The sequence below is a fragment of the Zeus faber genome (assembly GCF_960531495.2).
Source record: "Zeus faber genome assembly, chromosome: 12".
NCBI classification, from domain to species: domain Eukaryota; kingdom Metazoa; phylum Chordata; class Actinopteri; order Zeiformes; family Zeidae; genus Zeus; species Zeus faber.
The window spans coordinates 21,689,489-21,708,557 of record NC_137196.1 but is presented as its reverse complement, the minus strand read 5'-3'; the positions used below and the strand labels follow the sequence as shown (position 1 = coordinate 21,708,557).

The following is a 19,069-nucleotide window of genomic DNA, read 5'->3' as shown; positions in this document are numbered from 1 at the left end:
TGATTTGGGTACTTATGTTTTTGTTACTGAAACCTTAGTGAGTTCTTATAATGATAATAGTTTCTGGATGATTAATGATTATACTAAGCAAGGGCTTCCTCTGCAGGCTGCTGAAGTGTTTATGTGGCAGGGAATTCCAGCTTTCGGTGACTTCGCTGGCACAACTTTTGACAACTATAATCTTGCTCCCGAGGCGTCCTTTGGTGTCAGTGTTGTCACAACAGAAATAATCACCCAGCTGCACCCTTTTAGCGGCACGGACGCCGCTTCTGTGCCACGTGGCCAGGACATGCGTTGAATTCCCTTGCAATAACTAACTTTTGGATTAAAGAAAAATGTCCTTCCAATGAAATGTAGGAGCCCTGTCGTACATAATAAAATCTACCACAACAGTGTAGTTTGGTTTGGTTTTTATGGTTTGTCCCCCCCCCCCCCCCCCCCCCAGCTATTTTTTCCCTTTACAATGATTCTATTATTCGAGCGTCGTCCAGATTAATTACGTTGGACTACAGCATCGTCGGGACACCGAGCCTCGTTATAAACGGCGTTTATCTGATGGGTGGCCGCGCCTTGGCACCGACTCGCCACGCCAGCCGCTGTTCGCAGGTGACTGTTTGCGCTTTCCAAACGGCGATGGAGGGAGTGATCCAACACCAGCTCCCTTTGTAAGAATCCCTCTGCCAAACATAACAGTTACGAGCCTCAATCCTTGCACGTTTTTTTTTTGTTTGTTTTTTTTCCACTCGAGTCTCGCCAATGGCAACGGCGCGGACCAGCCAGAGTGGGGTCACAGTGAGACACACAAGGGTCGTTGCTGCTGCGCTGGATATGTGCGGCGAGACCACGCTCCACAGTTTGTGTTTTTGTTTTGTTTGTTTTTTTTTATATCGCGGGCAATTCTAACTCCATGTACGACCGTCATTAATGGAGCCCGACGTTTTGAATACGGTGCATACCACGCGTAATCACGGCAATCAGCATTACATCTGCTCTGGAATTTTCCATCTGAAACACAATACCAAAGTCATGTTCAGCAGAAGAGACCCCCCACCCCCACCCACACACACACACACACACACACACACACACCCGCCCCCCTACTCGTGGCTGGGGCCTCTGCAAAAAAAAAAAAGGTCGTCGCTGTCATCGCCGGGGGTTTGGTCGAGGCGGCGGGGGGCGTCTGGCACGGCGCGCTGCGCTGACGCCGCTCCTACCCCCGTGAGCCGTCGCTGAAAACCGTAAAGACCGCAGCTCATCGGGGGGCAGCGCTCTCCAGCCGCAGTCCGAAAGAGAGTTCGGTTCAACGCTCCCAGTCACACGGCCGCGTTGTGGTTGTGATGAGAAAATATGGTTGTTGGTTTTCTTTGTTTCTTTCTTTCTTTCTTCGTGAGGCTCAAGTCACCCAAGACTCTATTTATTTATTTTATTTATTTATTTATTTATTTTTTTTACATGTTTAATCTTCTAGATCCCAGTGGCACGGGGATGGTGTCGGGATTTGCTCATCTCCAAAGCTGTGTTTCCACGGCAACCTCACAAAAGGGATAATAGAAGCTTTTTTTTTTTTTTTTTTTTTTTTTTTTAATATGCCTACGTTTGTTTGTTGAACTGAACTGTTCATACTCAACATTCAAATGCATGCAAATCTTTCGTACCCCATTGTCATGTCACTTAAATGCTCAGGTCCCACTGAAAACACAAAGACTTATTTTGTCTAATCCCTCCAAGACGTGGAACACTGGGTTGCCAAGTCTCCTCAGCATTAAGGATGGTCAGTTTTGGTTTGACTTTACAGTCGGCATGTAAAAAAAATATCAGAACTCCGATCTGTCCTCAGAACAATTCACTGATGATAAAATGTGTAAATGTGTATTATTTAACATGTTTTGAGTAATAGCAACATCGCATTTGATGTAAAGTCGCTTTTTGCATTTGCTGCAGCAAGTTGCCAAGAAGAAGCTGTGCAACATGGAACATGGAATGGTTTGGTAAACACTGACAATATTGTAGGCTTCCTGTTTTTAAATGGGTTGGTTGACTCATTGTGTTGACACATTAAACCACTGTGAGAAACTGGTTCAGGTTTGAGAAACTTGAGAGGTTTCTCAAACCTGAAGCATTCAGTGAGGTTGTTCGCTATTTCTTTGTCCCTTGGGTGACAAACATAAATTCAACTGACTTCTGCTAATGTGCGAGTCAAATCACAAATGATAGGTTAAAAATTGTTTTGAACGGCATAAGCTACCACGGCCAATTCTGGCCTCAGCAGACCTGCGAGACGGGAAGACCTGAACCAGTCGTACACACGCAACGCAATGCAAGCGGCAAGCCAAGGTTGTGCGTCAAATTTGTAAATGGCCTTTTAGTTATTTTGTTTAAAGCTAAATTAAAAAAAACAACATTTGTGATTCGTCAGCCAGCGCTGAGGACTCGTGAAGGCGGCTTTGGCATATGAGGCCAGACATGAATGTGTTTTCCGTACAGAGAGAAGGGGCTATTCCTGTGAGATTCATTTTTATAAACCAACACGCCGTTGGAGATAAACCTGCAGCGGGACGGTGATTTGATGAACCACAATGATCATTCATCTTGACCCCAGGATGTGGACTTGAGTGAAGAGGGTGGGGTGGGGGGGTGGAGATGACGGAGGTGGAGCAGTAGTGCGCTCCTGCCCTCCTGTGGCAGAGGAACACACGCACATCTGTTCAACTCACTAAACTCAAAAGACGCAAACTTGTGCCAATTAACAGAAAAGAAAACTATTATTATTGTTATAATAATAATAATAAAAAACAATATTAATTATCATTATTATTATTATTGTTATTATTATTATTATTATTATTATTATTATTATTATTATTATTATTATTATTATTATTATTATTATCAAAATGACGGCGCACCTTTCGTCCCCATTCATTCGTTTTGCAAATCAAGGGAATTTAATGATGGCAATGGGAGAGAAAGAACGGTTATTTTTCCGGAGATGGTGGGGCGTCTCCGTAACGTTCAACATTCAAGATTCAAGATTCAAGATTTTTTTTTGTCACATACATATACATACTTCCATACATATATGCAGTGAAATGTAATGCAACGCACCCGGTGATAGCACACAATATGTCCTAGGAAAAAATTTAAAATAAAATAAAATAAAAAGTAGAAAATTCCTTTCTAATAGACCGACTAACTGACTCCTAAAACGTAATACAGTAATATGCCTATGTATATACAGATATGTGCATTTAAAGTGGCATTCAAGATTCAAGATTTTTATTTGTCACATACATATACATACTTCCATACATATATGCAGTGAAATGTAATGCATTCAAGCGCACGGCAGTCCCCCTTGTCGCACGTTTTTTTTAAACGGATCAAGTCCCGCAGCCCCATACACGCCGCGTGCTTGTCCAAAACAAATCGCTTCACTGTTCCGATTCCAAAGTCTCCAGCGCAACGCACCTCAGAAGTAAAACACGTGCGTTTACGGTTCCGCGGGTGAGCGACGTTTCGTCGTAGTTCCCGCCATTGGCCACACGGCGCCAGTGTTGTACAACGGCCGTCAGGGCCGCGGATCGTGTGCGTTTCCTTGGTTTTCTGTCGCATGTCGTGTTACAGTGTGGGACGTGCATATCGGACGCGGCCGAAGTGCGAAATAATGACGTAAGCAAATGACAAGGTAATGGCTGTGAACAACACGCTCAGGCTTCGCGAGCGCTCTGAACGCTCCGTGTTCAAAGGGGTTTTTTCCTGCTCCCTGCACGAGCTGACGTCAGCTCGTCACGGATTTCCCGATATGGTCATCCGCTCCATCGCCACCGTCTGCGCGTTTCTCCCAACAAAACCAATAAAAATTGTGTTTTTTTTGTTTTTTTTTATTGTAGATGCATTTATTTTATTTTATTTTCCGACGTTTACAGGAAACCAAAAGAATGGCCGAGCGCGAGGGGCCCGGTGCTGTGTCCGTGTCCCACAAGCTTGAATAACGGAAACGAAAGTTGGAACAAACTTTTAAATGAGGCCTCGTCGATCTAATATGAGTGAAGGTTCAGCCACTGCATGGCTCGTTTCTCGCCTTAAATTTTGTTCAGGAACAGATGTCGGTGAACGGATGAGGCGACATCAGTGAAAGTGACGGAGTAAATAGAATGAAAACCCGGAAGACACGCTCGAACGTTCCGTGTGGTAGGCGTGGGAGGATCGATACCAAAAGCACCGACACTACGTCTCGTTTTGAAGATCGATCCTCGCGTCAATAGGATCGATACCAAAATGGGATCGCTCCAAAATAAGTGAAATTGCTTTCTTTTTTTCCTATTCTACGTATATATTTCATCACTGTTCACGTGGTGAACGGGAGGTCCTTTCCGCGCCACGCCCACTTGGAGCGCCGCGTTGGTTCGGTGGGAGCCGCCTCCCTCTGAAAGCCCCTTCCTTTCTTCCTTTCTTTCTTCTTTTTGTAAATCAATATCTTATAAAGTTGTCCTATCCTATAATGTTCAAATACGATCCAGAAACATCTTGCTTTGGTATTAACATTAATGTCCCACCGGTATCGGTGATTCTTCCCCAGTAGTACTTGGTATCTGGGTACCGGCGCTTCGCTTCGCTTCAGCCCGACGCTCCCACACAGCAGTTAGTTCTGTCAGCCAATGGGGTTTGAGAATGACTTCCCTCCCGAGGCCCCTGGTTCTGTGAGCCAATGGGGTTTGAGAATGACCTACCTCCTGAGACACTAAGTTATGTCAGCCAATAGGGTTTGAGAAAGACCTCCCTCCACAGGCCCCTAAGTTCTGTGAGCCAATGGGGTTTGAGAATGACCTCCATCCACAGGCCCCTAAGTTCTGTGAGCCAATGGGGTTTGAGAATGACCTCCCCACTGAGGCCCCTAAGGTGAAGCATCAGTTCCGGGTTCTGTGAGCCAATGAGGTTCGAGGATGGCTTCCGGGTTTCGCTTTCACTGTCCCCTCATCAGTCGTTCAGTCTGATGCAACTTCATGTCAACAGATATTACAATGACGGGACAACAATGTATTGATATTTTTATTCACAATAAATGCTTTGCCGTTGAAAATGCATTTACGGACGTTGGTCAAGCCAGCAATCAAATTTAAATAATTATTTCGTCACGAGTGCTGATGAAACTGTAATAACTTTGCTTGTCTGTACAACCTACACCAGGCCCCATGATCTTATTCTAAGTGTAGTTTTTAATGTTTAGCTGTGAGGGAGACAGTGCGTCGGCTGGACATTGGCCGTTGTCCAGCAATTTCACCATAGCTATTATGCAATTACTGTTAACAACTCCATTATACAATGATTGAAAAGATTATCGATCAAGACTTTTAACACCTAATCAAACAATGAGGGCGATTAATTTTGGTCACCCTATTTTTCACTTATTCAAGTTGTATAACCTCTTCTCTGAACCTTAAAAATGGCAAGTTTTCTTACTCGTGGGTTGTGAAGAAAAATCCACTGTATTTTGAAATAGTCTTTCTTTCTGGAGACATGAGTTTGCAAGTGCCACCGAGGCTGCAGGACGGACGCTCATTTCCACTGCCCTGGCCTGACGACATGTGCAGGCATCCGCAATCCTGCAATGGGGCAGCGCCTCTGTCTGTGGTGACATCCAGCCACGCTGCCGCACCGGTCTGTGGTAACATCCAGCCCTGCTGCCACACCTGTCTGTGGTAACATCCAGCCACCATCTCATGTTGGGATGAAGACAACCAAAGGAAGAGGAACAACTACTTGAAGCACGGAATAAACGTCAGGAGTCGAGGGGGAACTTTTAATTTGAGTTGGAACGTCAAGGTTACTGATTTCATGTTGGAAGTCAGAGACCCTTGACATTCCAGTGTGCGCAAGCTTTAAAAACCCATAAAATTGTTGGGAGCCATTAGTCTACCTACTGGGTAGTCATTGTTTTCACTTTGGACCCTACTATTACCACCTGCAGCTATGCTGGAATTAGCAATTCTTTACTCTGGTAGGTTTTACATAACTGGGCAACAATTATCAATGTAATGGAAGCTTGTGGAATTTGAGCTCATACTTATCCTCTGTAGTTTGGAATGATTGAAAAGGCACCCATACGTTTAATGATGTGACTACATGGGTATGTTTTAGTGCATCAATTTTATATATACGTGTGCAGTCTTCATATTAGATTTCAAATAGTGTATTGTGTCACATGCCCATTAACCACATGTCAAATCAAGTTTGCAATATCTTATTCTGCTTGTGATGTAATCCTTCACAAAAGAATAAAACTTGATTTAAAGACAATATTTTAGTTTGTTTATTTCAGAAAATGCCAAAGACCTGGTGACATTGCTGTAGTTGAATAAATGTTAAAAAAAAAAAAAAAAGGCAAGGTAGAGAACTTGACAGCAAGTCCTATTTTATTAAGACATTCAAACAACTCTGGGGAGGAAGTTTAAAGACATCTGGGTTACAGCAATATACTCTTAAGGGTAAAACCATCAATATGTCTGATAAAGCATGTGATAAAATATATAAACAAAAGCAAGTGACTACTGTATACAAGTAGCATCATTAGCAGAACCTCAACACATTGCACATATGTTAGCATAACATAATTTGCAGACTTTATACAGCACTTATACTTTTTAGTCCACAAGTAAATTACCAAATGGTGAAGAACATCTAACACACGCATCTTTATTGAACACAAAAAGAAATACCTGATAAGGACTCTAATATTTACGCACCCCATGGCTTTGCAGCTCCAATCAGCCAAACGTCAAAGGTTAAACCCTACAGTCTGAGAGGGGCCACCATTAAAGTCACCTCGCTTTCAACACATATCAAAATTCTGATCAAGAGTTTAGCATTTGCGAAGAACCCCTCGAATAATATAAGCACAATGCAAGTGGACGATCGCCATCGCTGCGTTTTGAAAAGAAAAGCCCAAGGCTCAAATGAGGTCAGCCACATTCATAGGCATCTCCTCTACAGTCGTATTGTAAAATGTCTCAATGTCGCGGAGAATCCTCCTGTCCTCTTCAGTGACAAAGTTGATAGCAACTCCTTTCCTGCCAAAACGACCACCACGGCCAATTCTGGGAGGAAACACAAAGCAAAAACATTTATAGCCAGCAGCGCGTGTTTGCACCTTGGTCGGTATGAAGGCTGGTGCAACTTACCTATGAATATAATTCTCTCGATTAGTAGGAAGGTCATAGTTTATGACCAGAGAAACCTGCTGCACATCAATCCCACGAGCCTAAACAGGAAACACTTTAATTACTTTTAATATATATTTTTGAATTTGATGACAAGCTGAAAGAGTTAAATGTTGACTGAAAATAAGTAACAGATTTCCAATATAAAGAAACCCATTGTGGAGCACAGACCTCAATCTCCCCAACATTTTGACTGCTTGGTCATTTGTGAGACTGTTGCGTTGTTAAATTTGGGGTTTGTTTCATCAACATTGGGCAACCTTTGTAGGGTGCCGCTTTATTTTCGACAATACTCACCAGAAGATCAGTAGTAATCAACACTCTGCTGGAGCCAGACCTGAACTCCCTCATGATCACGTCACGCTCTTTCTGGTCCATATCACCATGCTGCCAGAGAAAGATTAGTTCAAACCGACGCCGAGACGCTCAGCGATAAAGAGGTAAATGAGGGGAAGAAAACAAAAAAACAAAAAAGAGATCTCACGAGAGCAGAGACTGTGAAGTCCCTTGCGTGCATCTTCTCAGTGAGCCAGTCCACCTTCCTTCTGGTGTTGAGAAAGATGACCGCCTGGGTGATTGTCAGAGTTTCGTACAGGTCACACAGCGTGTCCAGCTTCCACTCCTTGAGACAAGAGACAATGCCACATTCAAGCATGTTCTGCCATGAACCAATCAACTCAAAGCAAATGTGTCGAGTCGAGAACTTCTGTGGCACAGAATCTTGAGACCAAGGATATTGGACATTTAGAAAGAGGTCCCTCCAGGCCCCATTTTCAACGCTGTACCTTTTTCCCTCTCCTTCTTTGTTATACCCATGCTCACACGGCCACGAGAGCTAAACCATAGAGGCTCGGCTGTCACAGTTTCAGCAGGGTGCTTTAGAAAGAAGGGGCAAACACGGCCTCCGCTGCAGCAGACCCCATCAACTGCACAGTCGATAGACCGACAAGACACTCCTTGAAAACCAGTGCTTTGTTTAGACACCACCTACCTCTCGCTCCACGTTAATGTAGAACTGCTTAATACCCTCCAGAGTAAGCTCTTCTTTCTTCACCAGGATGCGAATAGGTTCCCTCATAAACTTTTTAGTCACCTCCAGCACATCTGCTGGCATTGTAGCAGAGAGCAACACCACCTGAGAAGGACCCACACCCAGAAAAGTTATTTGTATGCATTGCATCGAGTGAAAGAAATTAGTCACATACATATATGTATGTGAAATGCCATGAAACCCGGTGATTACTTGAAATGTGACATTGCGTCAATGAGGAGCTGTCGCAGTGGGCCTTGAGACGTAGGCCAATGAACATTAAGAAAGAGGTTCGACCAAATCCCATTTGCAGCACACTGTACAATAATCTCCGTCTGCGTAAATACACTGCTAGCATTATTGCATGAAACAGATCAACTGGATCACACAATTTTAGCAGAGTTCTTTTAATGCAGAAGGTTTTCTGATCATTATTAATGGACGGCAGTATTTACCTGAATGTTTGTGCTCAACTTTTGAAAGATCTCGTAGATCTGATCCTTAAAGCCTCGACTCAACATCTCGTCAGCCTCGTCCAGAACAAACATCTTGATCCATTTTGGAGCTGTGTAAAGGTAAAACATTCCATTAGTCAAAACCGGGGGAAAATTGAGGACAAAAAAGGATGAGGTCCAGTACTTACACAGGTATCCCCTGTTAATCATGTCAAACACACGCCCTGGTGTGCCAACAACTATATGAGGAGCCTCGGCCTTAAGCTTCTGCATCTCACTGCGAACATTAGTACCACCAATGCATGCATGGCAGGTTGCTCCCATGTAGTCACCCAGAGCTAGAATAACCTTCTGGATCTGATCAAGGAGAAGAAAAGAAGCTTAGGAAAATGTTCTTTTGATAGAGCAATAAAGATAGGACTGATTTTGAGTGATCAGCAAAGTTGGATTCTCCCCATTACAGGGTCGGTCCCGAAAGATGTACCATCATATCACTCTCCCGCTCAGTGAGACCAAAAAACCCCCCCCCCAAAAAAACAGACATTTCAAAACAACATTTCAGACCAATGCAGCCATGGACAGGGACTACACCAATCCAAAGAGGATCAATTTCTCATTTGCATTTTATTTCGACAGATTAAATGTTGGAAAAAGTACCTTATGAGCCACTGTCCCAAATATGCCGCCTTGGTCTGAGACACAGTTAAGTTAATCCTGACCTCAGGAACAGCATACCTGCTGAGCCAGCTCCCTAGTGGGAGCTAACACCAGAGCCTGAGTCTCCTTCTGCTCTATGTCCAGCTGTTGCAAGATAGAGATGGCAAAAGTGGCCGTCTTACCAGTGCCTGACTGGGCTTGGGCAATGACATCATAGCCTGAGGAGGGAAGACATATACTGGATAGTCAGTAATCAATTACCCAAACAAGTCAACTGAAAGAGCGATAGTGTGCGAGTGCCAAGTACATTTCTGCAAGTCTGCAGTGCTTTGTATACAGCACAGTCCTGTCATCCATGATTTGATCTTGGCAACACATTAAAATATGAGCGGTTATAAACGGTTTGAGTGATCAGTATTTAAGAGATTGTCCCCATTAATGGGTAAGTCCCGAAAGATGGTAAGCATCACTTCACTCAAGCGCCAGCAGCTGCAAATACAATGATTTATACCTTTAATGCAAGGAATGATTGCCCTCTGTTGAATAGCTGATGGCTTTTCAAAACCATATGCGTATATTCCTCTGAGAAGAGTTTCTTTCAAGTTCATGTCATCAAAGTTGTCTGTAATCTCATTCCAGTTGCTCTGAAAGGGAGAAAAGTCAAGGTCAGTGACTTTCAAGTGTCCCACATATACCCCCTTTCCCGCAATGTGAACTGAGTGCTGGTTCTGGGCTAGTGCTGGACCAAGTTGGTTCAAATTGCAAATTTACTTTCCCATGGGGAAAAACAGGTTTGAGAGCCTATTAAGTCACTGTAGACATCAGCATATGTCTTTCATCAGGATGGGAAACCTTTTTTGTGGTGCATTGTCTTTTTATTGGGTAAGGTAATGAGTGGGACAGAACACAATACACATCTATGCAAGTGCTGAAAATGTATTTAAAAAAGTACAATATCTTAATTGTAGTGAAAACGGGACAACTGGGTAGCGAATATTAAAAACCTGGGGGGAGGGTGGCTCAAACTCCAGCAGTCAGGAGCACTGGACTCCACAGACTGAAGTCAAGAGCGTGGGCATTATAATAATATTACGAAGAAGTGTGCACAGACTCAATAAAGTGATACATTTAACAATATGTCCACTTGATTTGGGCCAAATTGTAAGGCTATGTATGCTGTACTACTGAAGCAGTAATACAATTATTTTGGTCACAATGTTTTGTTCGGACTTGCTCGCCCCCGCTCCTGACGCAAGGGGTTCTTTGTTCTAATCGAGCTTTTGAGATGGTGCCACGTTGGGACCAGTTTCCTGGTTCCGTTGCTGTCGAAACAAGAAGAACCGGTTCCAGATTGGGCACCGGCTCCGAACTGGCCCTCAAAATGCCTTGGCGGAAAAAGGGCCCAGAGTCAGACTCAAGGGCACAAAGAGTATTCTGTCTCAACCAACTCTCATCCAGTTAACTTTGCTTTGAAAGAGGATACAAAGTCCAGTTGACAAAATGCTGTATATGCATGCCATTAAAATGTGTGAATTAAAAGAACGTTTTCTTGCATTATCTCAGTGGGAAATTGGGAGCATGAAATGACACCTCTGCTGGTTCATACTGAGCACCCATACCTCCTACATAGTCGATTATTTGCGATAATTCGATGGGGTCACGTGTGTGCTCAGACTTTACTGCAGCCACATGCACCAGAGCGTGGCCTGTGCAATCAGAGCTTGAACCCGGACGAAGCGCTCGACACGTGGGATCAGTATTTTCACGCAAGTTGTTGACGGGGCTACAAAATACACCGGGAAGGAAAAAAGGAAGGTTGTAATCACCTCGATGACACCATCAGGCTCCATCCCCTCGGGCCCCCCATGGTCTCTATCTCTCGAGCTGTAAAATAAAAAAAGGTTTATTAGACGTTAGGATTTGGCATTCATCAACATGCAGCGGCTCTTAAAAAAAATCTATATATATCTATATATATAAAAAAAAATTAAAGGCTTTATCTGGAGAATCGGGTTCTGCCCCGCATCCTGAGGGCCCGCCCGGGGTTCCAGTTACACGGCTAAAGCACGTGTGGGTTCCGCAAGTTCAAATGAATCTGCGACGTTACGGTACCTGCGAGTTTCTACCAAGTGCCGATTATTTGAGTTTTCCATCCGCAGTCACGGTTCACCTAAAAGCCTACCGCGACACGGACACTGAATTGGCCGACATGTCGGCCGGTCGGGCCTGCGCAGCCTTGACAAGCGGAGAACTAGGCCGTTCCGCAGCGTGTCCTAAAGGAAACATTTTCTCCGCGGCGCTAACGGTTCGTAAAAACTAAATGCGCTTCAAAAGGCAGAGGGTTTGGTACGTGCGTGTGTACAGACACGCACAAAATCCCCGTCGTGTGGCTCCCATCGAGCCGATTTTAAACCGTCCGTTAGCTTCGCAGCATAGCATTAGCTTAGATCGAGCTCTCCGTAGCATCGATTGGGCCTTGCTAAAAAAAAATAACGCCAACCCACCAATAGACTTGGTTTAATTTCGTGGACACGTGTGTCCAACGCATTTTCTCTGATAAATTCGCCGACTGTTGATGCCCAAAGATTAAATAAAACGCGTTTACCTGTAATCAGCAGAATCACTAGACATGGTCTGTTCCCAACCTCGGCATGCGATTGAAAGATCGGTGATGACGACGCCAACTGCCTTTATGTGCCCGGACTACTTTCACTGACGGGTAATAACGCATTTTGGGTAGCGTGAATTGCGTTCGCGCAAATCTTTCTCACGCCGTTTTCGGGAATTCTGATATGTAATATTGTGGGATGCAACCCAGCAATTTGTTGTAATGTTGAAATTGAGTTAAACTATATTGCTCAGCGGAAGGATATTGCAGTATTCCGCAGTGCTCGCCCCGCGACAGCAGGTCAAAATGAGTTCCGGCGAGGTTTAGAAAACGTGCACATTTTGGGAGGATTTTATCTATCTCTCTATCTATCTATCTATCTATCTATCTATCTATCTATCTATCTATCTATCTATCTATCTATCCATCTATCCATCTATCTATCTATCTATCATGTGCATATTTGCAAAGCACTATAGATAAAATAGAAACGTAACCTCATATTTATGTGGAAATGTATTTTACATACATAGGTAGATAGATGGATGGATGGATGGATGGATGGATAGATAGATAGATAAATGGATAGATGCATTGATAGATAGATGGATGGATGGATGGATAGATAGATAGATTGATAGATTGATAGATAGGTAGATAGATGCATTGATAGATAGATAGATGGATGGATGGATAGATAGATAGATTGATAGATAAATGGATAGATGCATTGATAGATAGATAGATGGATGGATGGATAGATAGATAGATTGATAGATTGATAGATAGGTAGATAGATGCATTGATAGATAGATAGATGGATGGATGGATAGATAGATAGATTGATAGATAGGTAGATAGATGCATTGATAAATGGATAGATGCATTGATAGATAGATAGATAGATAGATAGATGGATAGATGGATAGATTGTAAATTGATGTATAGAAAAATGCAGCTTGAACAGGTAGATTGAAAATCAGTAGTATAATGGAGGGAGCCGTGGATGTAACAGACATTTCCAATAACGTGAAGTGTATGAAACGGTGTCAGGAAAGGGGAACGTCAAACCACTCACTGTGACACAGTAACAGTGATTTTTCAATATTGATCCATGACATAGCGTCAGTGCAGACACATCGTTATGCGCGTATTTGCAAAGTACTATTCATAGAAACATAACCTCATATTTATGTGAAAATGTCTATGACATACATGGCTCCCTCCATTATAATATTGACTTTTTCAATCTACCTGTTCAGGTTGCAAATTTTTTTTATTTATTTATTTATTTATTTTTTACCGAGCTCCAGTTAGTTACATGTATTGATTTAATGGATTTTAACCATCGCTTGCTCCCGGGACCTTTGTAGGGGTCGGGAATCAAATGCCAATAAGATTCTTAATTTATTGGTTTGTACCATGTTATACATGACCACGGACAACACAGCGCCATCGATCTGGGGAGTTGCAAACGAGCAACTTCTTTTTGGTAAAACAGCGCGATCACCCCGACATTAGCGCCTCGACAAAGCACGGCGACGTCCTTCCATTTGGCCCTCGTCGTTTTCCGTAACGACTAAGAAAAAAACAAAAAAGACCCCAAAAAACACCACCAGCACCGCTATCCGATCCGTGCTTTTATTTTGAAGAGACACCAGCGAAACCGGAAGTGTCAGATAGAGACGCAGGCAGGTCAGCCAGCTGGATGGAAAAACGAGAGTCGGGCCATTTCCAACATGGTTAGTAACAACGATTCCGCATCTGTTTTATTTTTTTTCCCCCAGACATTGCGCGCCCGAATGGGTTGACGGGCGGATACGTGGAACAATCAGCGCAATTAAAAGTAGCACACCAATAACCCTAAGAGATAAAAACAGGTAGCTTGTTAGCGTCTTTAGCTAACTGGCTAACGGCACAACAAAGCCATTATGATCTGGCCAGCAACAATTAAGGACATGCTACAACATCTATTCAAGTTGAAATTAGGATTGTTTGTATACTTTACTTTGCCATTGACCAGCCGAATGCTCGTTTTTTTAGTTGTACAGCAATCCATCCATCAATCCACAGCCAAGCAATCAGATTTGGCAATACTGTGTGTATATATATATATATATATATATATATATATATATGTGATATTGTCATAACCGTTACTGGTAAACACAGTATATGTACAGATTTTTATGTTAGCTCTATATGTATGCAAGTTTGCACCAGTCCACTTTCAACGGTGTGAATTCCTGATACAGAGCTTCATTGATTTATTTAAATATTTCTTTGTTGATTTTTTGCTATTTTTTCTAACCTTTTTTTTTTTTTTTTAAATTTCATATTGGCCTTTTTTGGGTCGATGTTTACGTTTGTTATACTGTTTATTGACGCGTATTCTAGTACTTAGTTAGGGGTCCAGCCTGCAGGGTTAAGGTCTTGTTAGAACCAGGACGTCTAAGTCATCTCGCGGTTCAAGTTTGATCCAAATCGATCGACATTTGGAGTAGGAATTAGTGAAAAACGGACGATAATCTACTGGAAGTAGCAGGAACATTAGTGCATCGCCAATACTTCTGGTTGGGTGGTGCAGCGACATGAGATTGTGAAGGGTGACTCTTTGTGATATCATCATCCAATTCGCTATATATGTGCAAATTGTGGCTCTGAGCATGCATTGGCATCATGCGTGGTGTGTGGTGTCGACTCATCGGTCTGTAGCGGTTACCGACTGCGCGCGTGTTTGTATAACGTCTTACCTGCTTGACGTTGGCGGGGCTTTTCATTTGATATTTTATCCCTCTTGCCCTTTTTGTAAATAACCACATTCTGTTCACATCTAACCCAGTGTTAGATGCGGTATTATGTCCCTCTTTCTTTTGCGGCGTTCGAGCCAGTCGTATCATACAAACTGTAGGAGGCGAGGCGAAAACAGTCAAAAACGTATTCTGTGTAGTAGTTATTCTGCGTGTCACCAGGACTCTGAAAATTATAATTAGTCAAAGAGAGTCGTCACCGCTTCATTTCCTCAAGCGATTGAATGGAAACTCGGAAAACTCATTTTAGTAGTAATGCTGATGTAAAGAAGAGCAACAGCACGAGCTGATGCTACGTTCTATGGGATCTCGAAAATTTGTAATTGGTGTCGATACAAAGTGATGGTGTGTTTTACAGGAACTTAGCAAATTGTTATTCGTATCTCACATAACTAATGTACTCATACCTGTGTGTTATCTGCCTGCGGCTGTATTTTAGTTTATGTTTTGGACGTATTGCCTTTTTTTCTGAACTCATTATCATTGCTTATTGTTTTGACATGAGCTGTTGTAACACCACAATTTCCTTATGGTGATAAATTAAGTATCTAATACCTACTCAACACACTGATCCTAGGTACCGGTGAGTTTGAAATATTTTGAGCTTTAATGATGCTGTGTCCCGCACTGTGGTCCTAAGAGAATGGTGATGTGGAGATGGAGTTGTGTTGTTGTCCTCCTCATGCAGAACAAGCTGAAGTCCTCACAGAAGGATAAAATTCGTCAGTTCATGATCTTCACGCAATCCAACGAGAAGACTGCACTGGCCTGCCTGTCACAGAATGACTGGAAATTAGACGTTGCCACTGACAACTTCTTCCAAAACCCCGAGCTCTATGTTTCAAACCTCAAGGGAGCCTTAGACAAGAGGAGGCTCGAGCAGTTGTACAACAGATACAGAGGTAGGTTGTCAAATAGGTATTATATTACTATAAACACTGCTGCTGTCAAATTTGTTAACTGGGTGTGGAGTTGTAAATTTGTGAACTTTACATAAAAAAAACCCCAATACACACTACATGTTGACTACATGTTACTCTTCTTTGATCTAAATATTAATCCATGTGCCCCTGTTTTTATACTTAGATCCTCAAGATGATAACAAGATTGGTATTGATGGTATCCAGCAGTTTTGTGATGACCTGGGCCTAGACCCGGCTAGTATAAGTGTTCTCCTCATCGCATGGAAGTTCCGGGCAGCCACACAGTGCGAGTTCTCTAAACAGGAGTTCATGGATGGAATGACAGAACAGGGGTGAGGATTCAACTTCAGGTGCCCGAGTGAAATAATGTGAAGTGTATGAAACGGTGTCAAGAAAGGGGAATGTCAAATCACTTACTGTGACACAGTAACAGTGATTTTTCAATATTGATCTATCACATAGCGTCAGTGCAAACACATTGTTATGTGCGTATTTGCAAAGTACTATTCATAGAAACATAACCTCATATTTGTGTGAAAATGGCTATTACATACATGGCTCCCTCCATTATAATATTGATTTTCAATCTTCCTGTCCAGGCTACATTTGTTTTACCGTGCTCCATAGATTTCCAGTACAATATATTCTTTAGTGTTGTTAGTTACATGTATTGATTTAATGGATTTTAACCATCTCTTGCTCCCTGGCCTTTGGTGCGGTCAGATATCAAATGCCAATAAGATTCTTAACTTTGTGTTTCTGTACCAATTTGCCACCTTTTCTTTGGTGAAACATCTGGACACTGAACAGGTTGTTATTACATAATGTTTTCCACTCAAAACACTATAGTTTCCAATTCTGGAGGTTGCCGACAACTTATGTTGTTTGTCACTGCGTTGCTTCGACTTCACACGCAGGATGGTGACTCCAGCGATAATTAATCTTAATATTAAAGAAATAAAAGGGCCTAAAACTCAACCAATGCAGCTACCAACGTACAACATTCTCTTTTTTGCTTAAAGTTTCTTTTATGTTCTCAGGTGTGACAGCATAGAGAAGCTAAAATCGCAGTTACCCAAAATGGAACAAGAGTTAATGGACCAAGGGAAATTTAAGGACTTTTACCAGTTTACATTTAACTTTGCCAAAAATCCTGGCCAGAAAGGATTGGGTAAGAACATTTTGTGGACGTATTTATTTGTTTCTTTACCGTCTGCATGGATGTGAATGACACGTATCCTCTCTGTATGTGGCTTTTGCGTGTTTATTTTTAGACCTAGAAATGGCAATCGCCTATTGGAATTTAGTACTGGCGGGAAGATTCAAGTTTCTGGACCTGTGGAACAAATTTTTAGTTGTAAGTTAATCACGATCACAGAATATTTTCAGGTTTCGGCTTTGCGCCCTTCTAACGTGTGTCCGAAATGTTGCTTTGCAGGAGCACCATAAAAGATCAATCCCCAAAGACACATGGAACCTCCTGTTAGACTTCAGCACAATGATCACGGATGACATGTCAAATTACGACGAGGAAGGTTGGTAACGCGTTCCTCGAGGGGCCGCGACAATTATTCGCTCCCATTTCCCTTTGTGCTTTTTCTCTATTTGACCAAGTGTTGCCATAGTGACACTTTTTCAATAGGTATAGAGACTCGGATCAATGTTTACTCGCACCGTTTGTTTTTGGCATCAATAGAACATAATGATTAATATTCAATCCGATGTCTCCTTTAGATACATCATGCTTCTAGTTGCCATGGATGCATTTGTTTAATATCCGACATGTCTGATAAGCCTCTTGGATTCAGGTTATTATATTGGTGACATTCTCAGATACTAATAACCTATTTTGGCTTGGTACCGGGTGAAATCTAATACTGGTGTTGGTACCAGTACATATTCACACACTTTAGTTGTGCTTTTATAAACAACTCCATGTTCCCCCCCATGTGAGTGTTTGAACTCAGCATTTGAAAGACGTACTTTCTTGTTTTCCTTCCTGAAGGAGCGTGGCCGGTCCTTATTGATGACTTTGTGGAGTTTGCAAGGCCTCACATTGGGACCAAGAGCACAGCTGTTTAAGAATCGCAGGGGCTGAAGGAACAGTCATTCAATGTTTGTACAAAACCCCTCACCAAACCAAAGTGGTGAACTGGGGGAAGAGGATTGCACTGAGCTGAGATCTACATTGCCTTTTCAACCCTCAGGACTGAGATGTTTTACACAGCAGAGACTTTATAAAGATATACACAATATATATAAAAGGCGTATCTCGTCGTCGGTGGACTTATGTTGGTTTGGGGTGTTTTTATTTTAAATTTGGGGCTTTTTTTTTTTTCTTTGACCACAAGCCAGCTGCAGAGAAGTCGCCATCTAAAAACCATGCGCCTCCTTTCCCCCGTGTTTAGCTGACACGGTCGGGGTTCCCTCCAAGGGGTGAACTCCCCAGGAAGACATGCTGACTATTCTAAACACAAGGGTCCGTTGGGAGCAGTGTCATTCTTTAAAATATTGAATTGAATTTTAATACGTTTGTGTGCATTCCTGCTATGATGGTTTTTTCTTTTATTAAATATTTGTGTGACAGATCAGTATAAAACATTGATTGTATTTTCTGTTGTTTTTAAGCATAATGCTGTTCCATACACACAAATGTATAAAGACAATAAATGTTTCAAACTGATTTCTCTTTAACATACATTTTTGTGTTTTATTTTGTTGGAGACAATGTTTTCTGTATTTCGGATACTATGTTTTCTATTTGATAGTAGTTAAATGGATGTGACTTTGCGCTCCATTTCATGCATTGGTTGTTTTGTCATTACTTCACAGGCTGTGTCATGTTTTAAGTTTGTTTTCCCTCAAGAAAATCCCAAAAGAGGGAGGGACAACAACTCCTCAGAATCAACTTCGACAACCGGATTTATGGGGGGAAAAAAAAAAGTTCTTTATTGTATAGAAACATGTTTCAACATGATGTATCTGTCAAAAATGTTGGTGGTGCGCATAGCACTCATTTTTGTACCTGTTTGATTGGCCGAAATAACACGGGCAAATATACTTGTAAACTATTTTATAAACCAATTTCTCCTATGCGATGTTTGGGGTAACTATGTCCAGTATATGGCAGAGGGAATATCATTATGCTCATCATACTTATGTTATAATATTGTGGATATTTTTCAGATCTTTTTTTCCAAGCATCCCGTCCCAAAAATAATCCGTTAGTGCTGTCACGCTACATTACTACTTTATTGATGGACTTGCCTTGTTAGTGGAGATTGTGGAGAAGGCAGCGGGAACCCTGCTCTGCCGCCCTCTAAGGGCGGCCCCGGGAACACGCGGAACAACCGGTTGCTTAGGGCAACG

General features: G+C 42.3%; 2 protein-coding genes across 3 annotated transcripts; one reads left to right on the top strand and one right to left on the bottom strand.

Moving 5' to 3' along the window:
• Positions 1-6,395: 6,395 nt before the first annotated feature.
• Positions 6,396-12,020, bottom strand: eif4a2 (eukaryotic translation initiation factor 4A2). Its single transcript, XM_080011444.1, has 11 exons — positions 11,965-12,020; positions 11,186-11,243; positions 9,871-10,003; positions 9,438-9,577; positions 8,891-9,059; positions 8,703-8,812; positions 8,209-8,352; positions 7,702-7,839; positions 7,515-7,604; positions 7,179-7,258; positions 6,396-7,094 (listed from the first exon to the last, which is right to left on the bottom strand). The coding sequence occupies exons 1-11, from the start codon at positions 11,988-11,990 to the stop codon at positions 6,950-6,952; spliced, it is 1,233 nt and encodes a 410-aa protein (XP_079867570.1). The 5' UTR covers positions 11,991-12,020; the 3' UTR covers positions 6,396-6,949.
• Positions 12,021-13,641: 1,621 nt separating this feature from the next.
• On the top strand, positions 13,642-18,396 carry dcun1d1 (DCN1, defective in cullin neddylation 1, domain containing 1; the record flags this gene model as incomplete). 2 transcript variants are annotated; one of them, XM_080010704.1, is made up of 7 exons in its annotated part: positions 13,642-13,709; positions 15,466-15,679; positions 15,864-16,032; positions 16,741-16,871; positions 16,975-17,057; positions 17,139-17,235; positions 17,706-18,396. In XM_080010704.1, the coding sequence occupies 7 exons, from the start codon at positions 13,707-13,709 to the stop codon at positions 17,780-17,782; spliced, it is 774 nt and encodes a 257-aa protein (XP_079866830.1). In that variant the 3' UTR covers positions 17,783-18,396. The 2 variants fall into 2 exon arrangements, with proteins under 2 accessions (XP_079866830.1, XP_079866829.1); XM_080010703.1 differs by lacking the exon at positions 13,642-13,709 and having other exon boundaries at positions 15,460-15,679.
• Between the last annotated feature and the right edge of the window lie 673 nt (positions 18,397-19,069).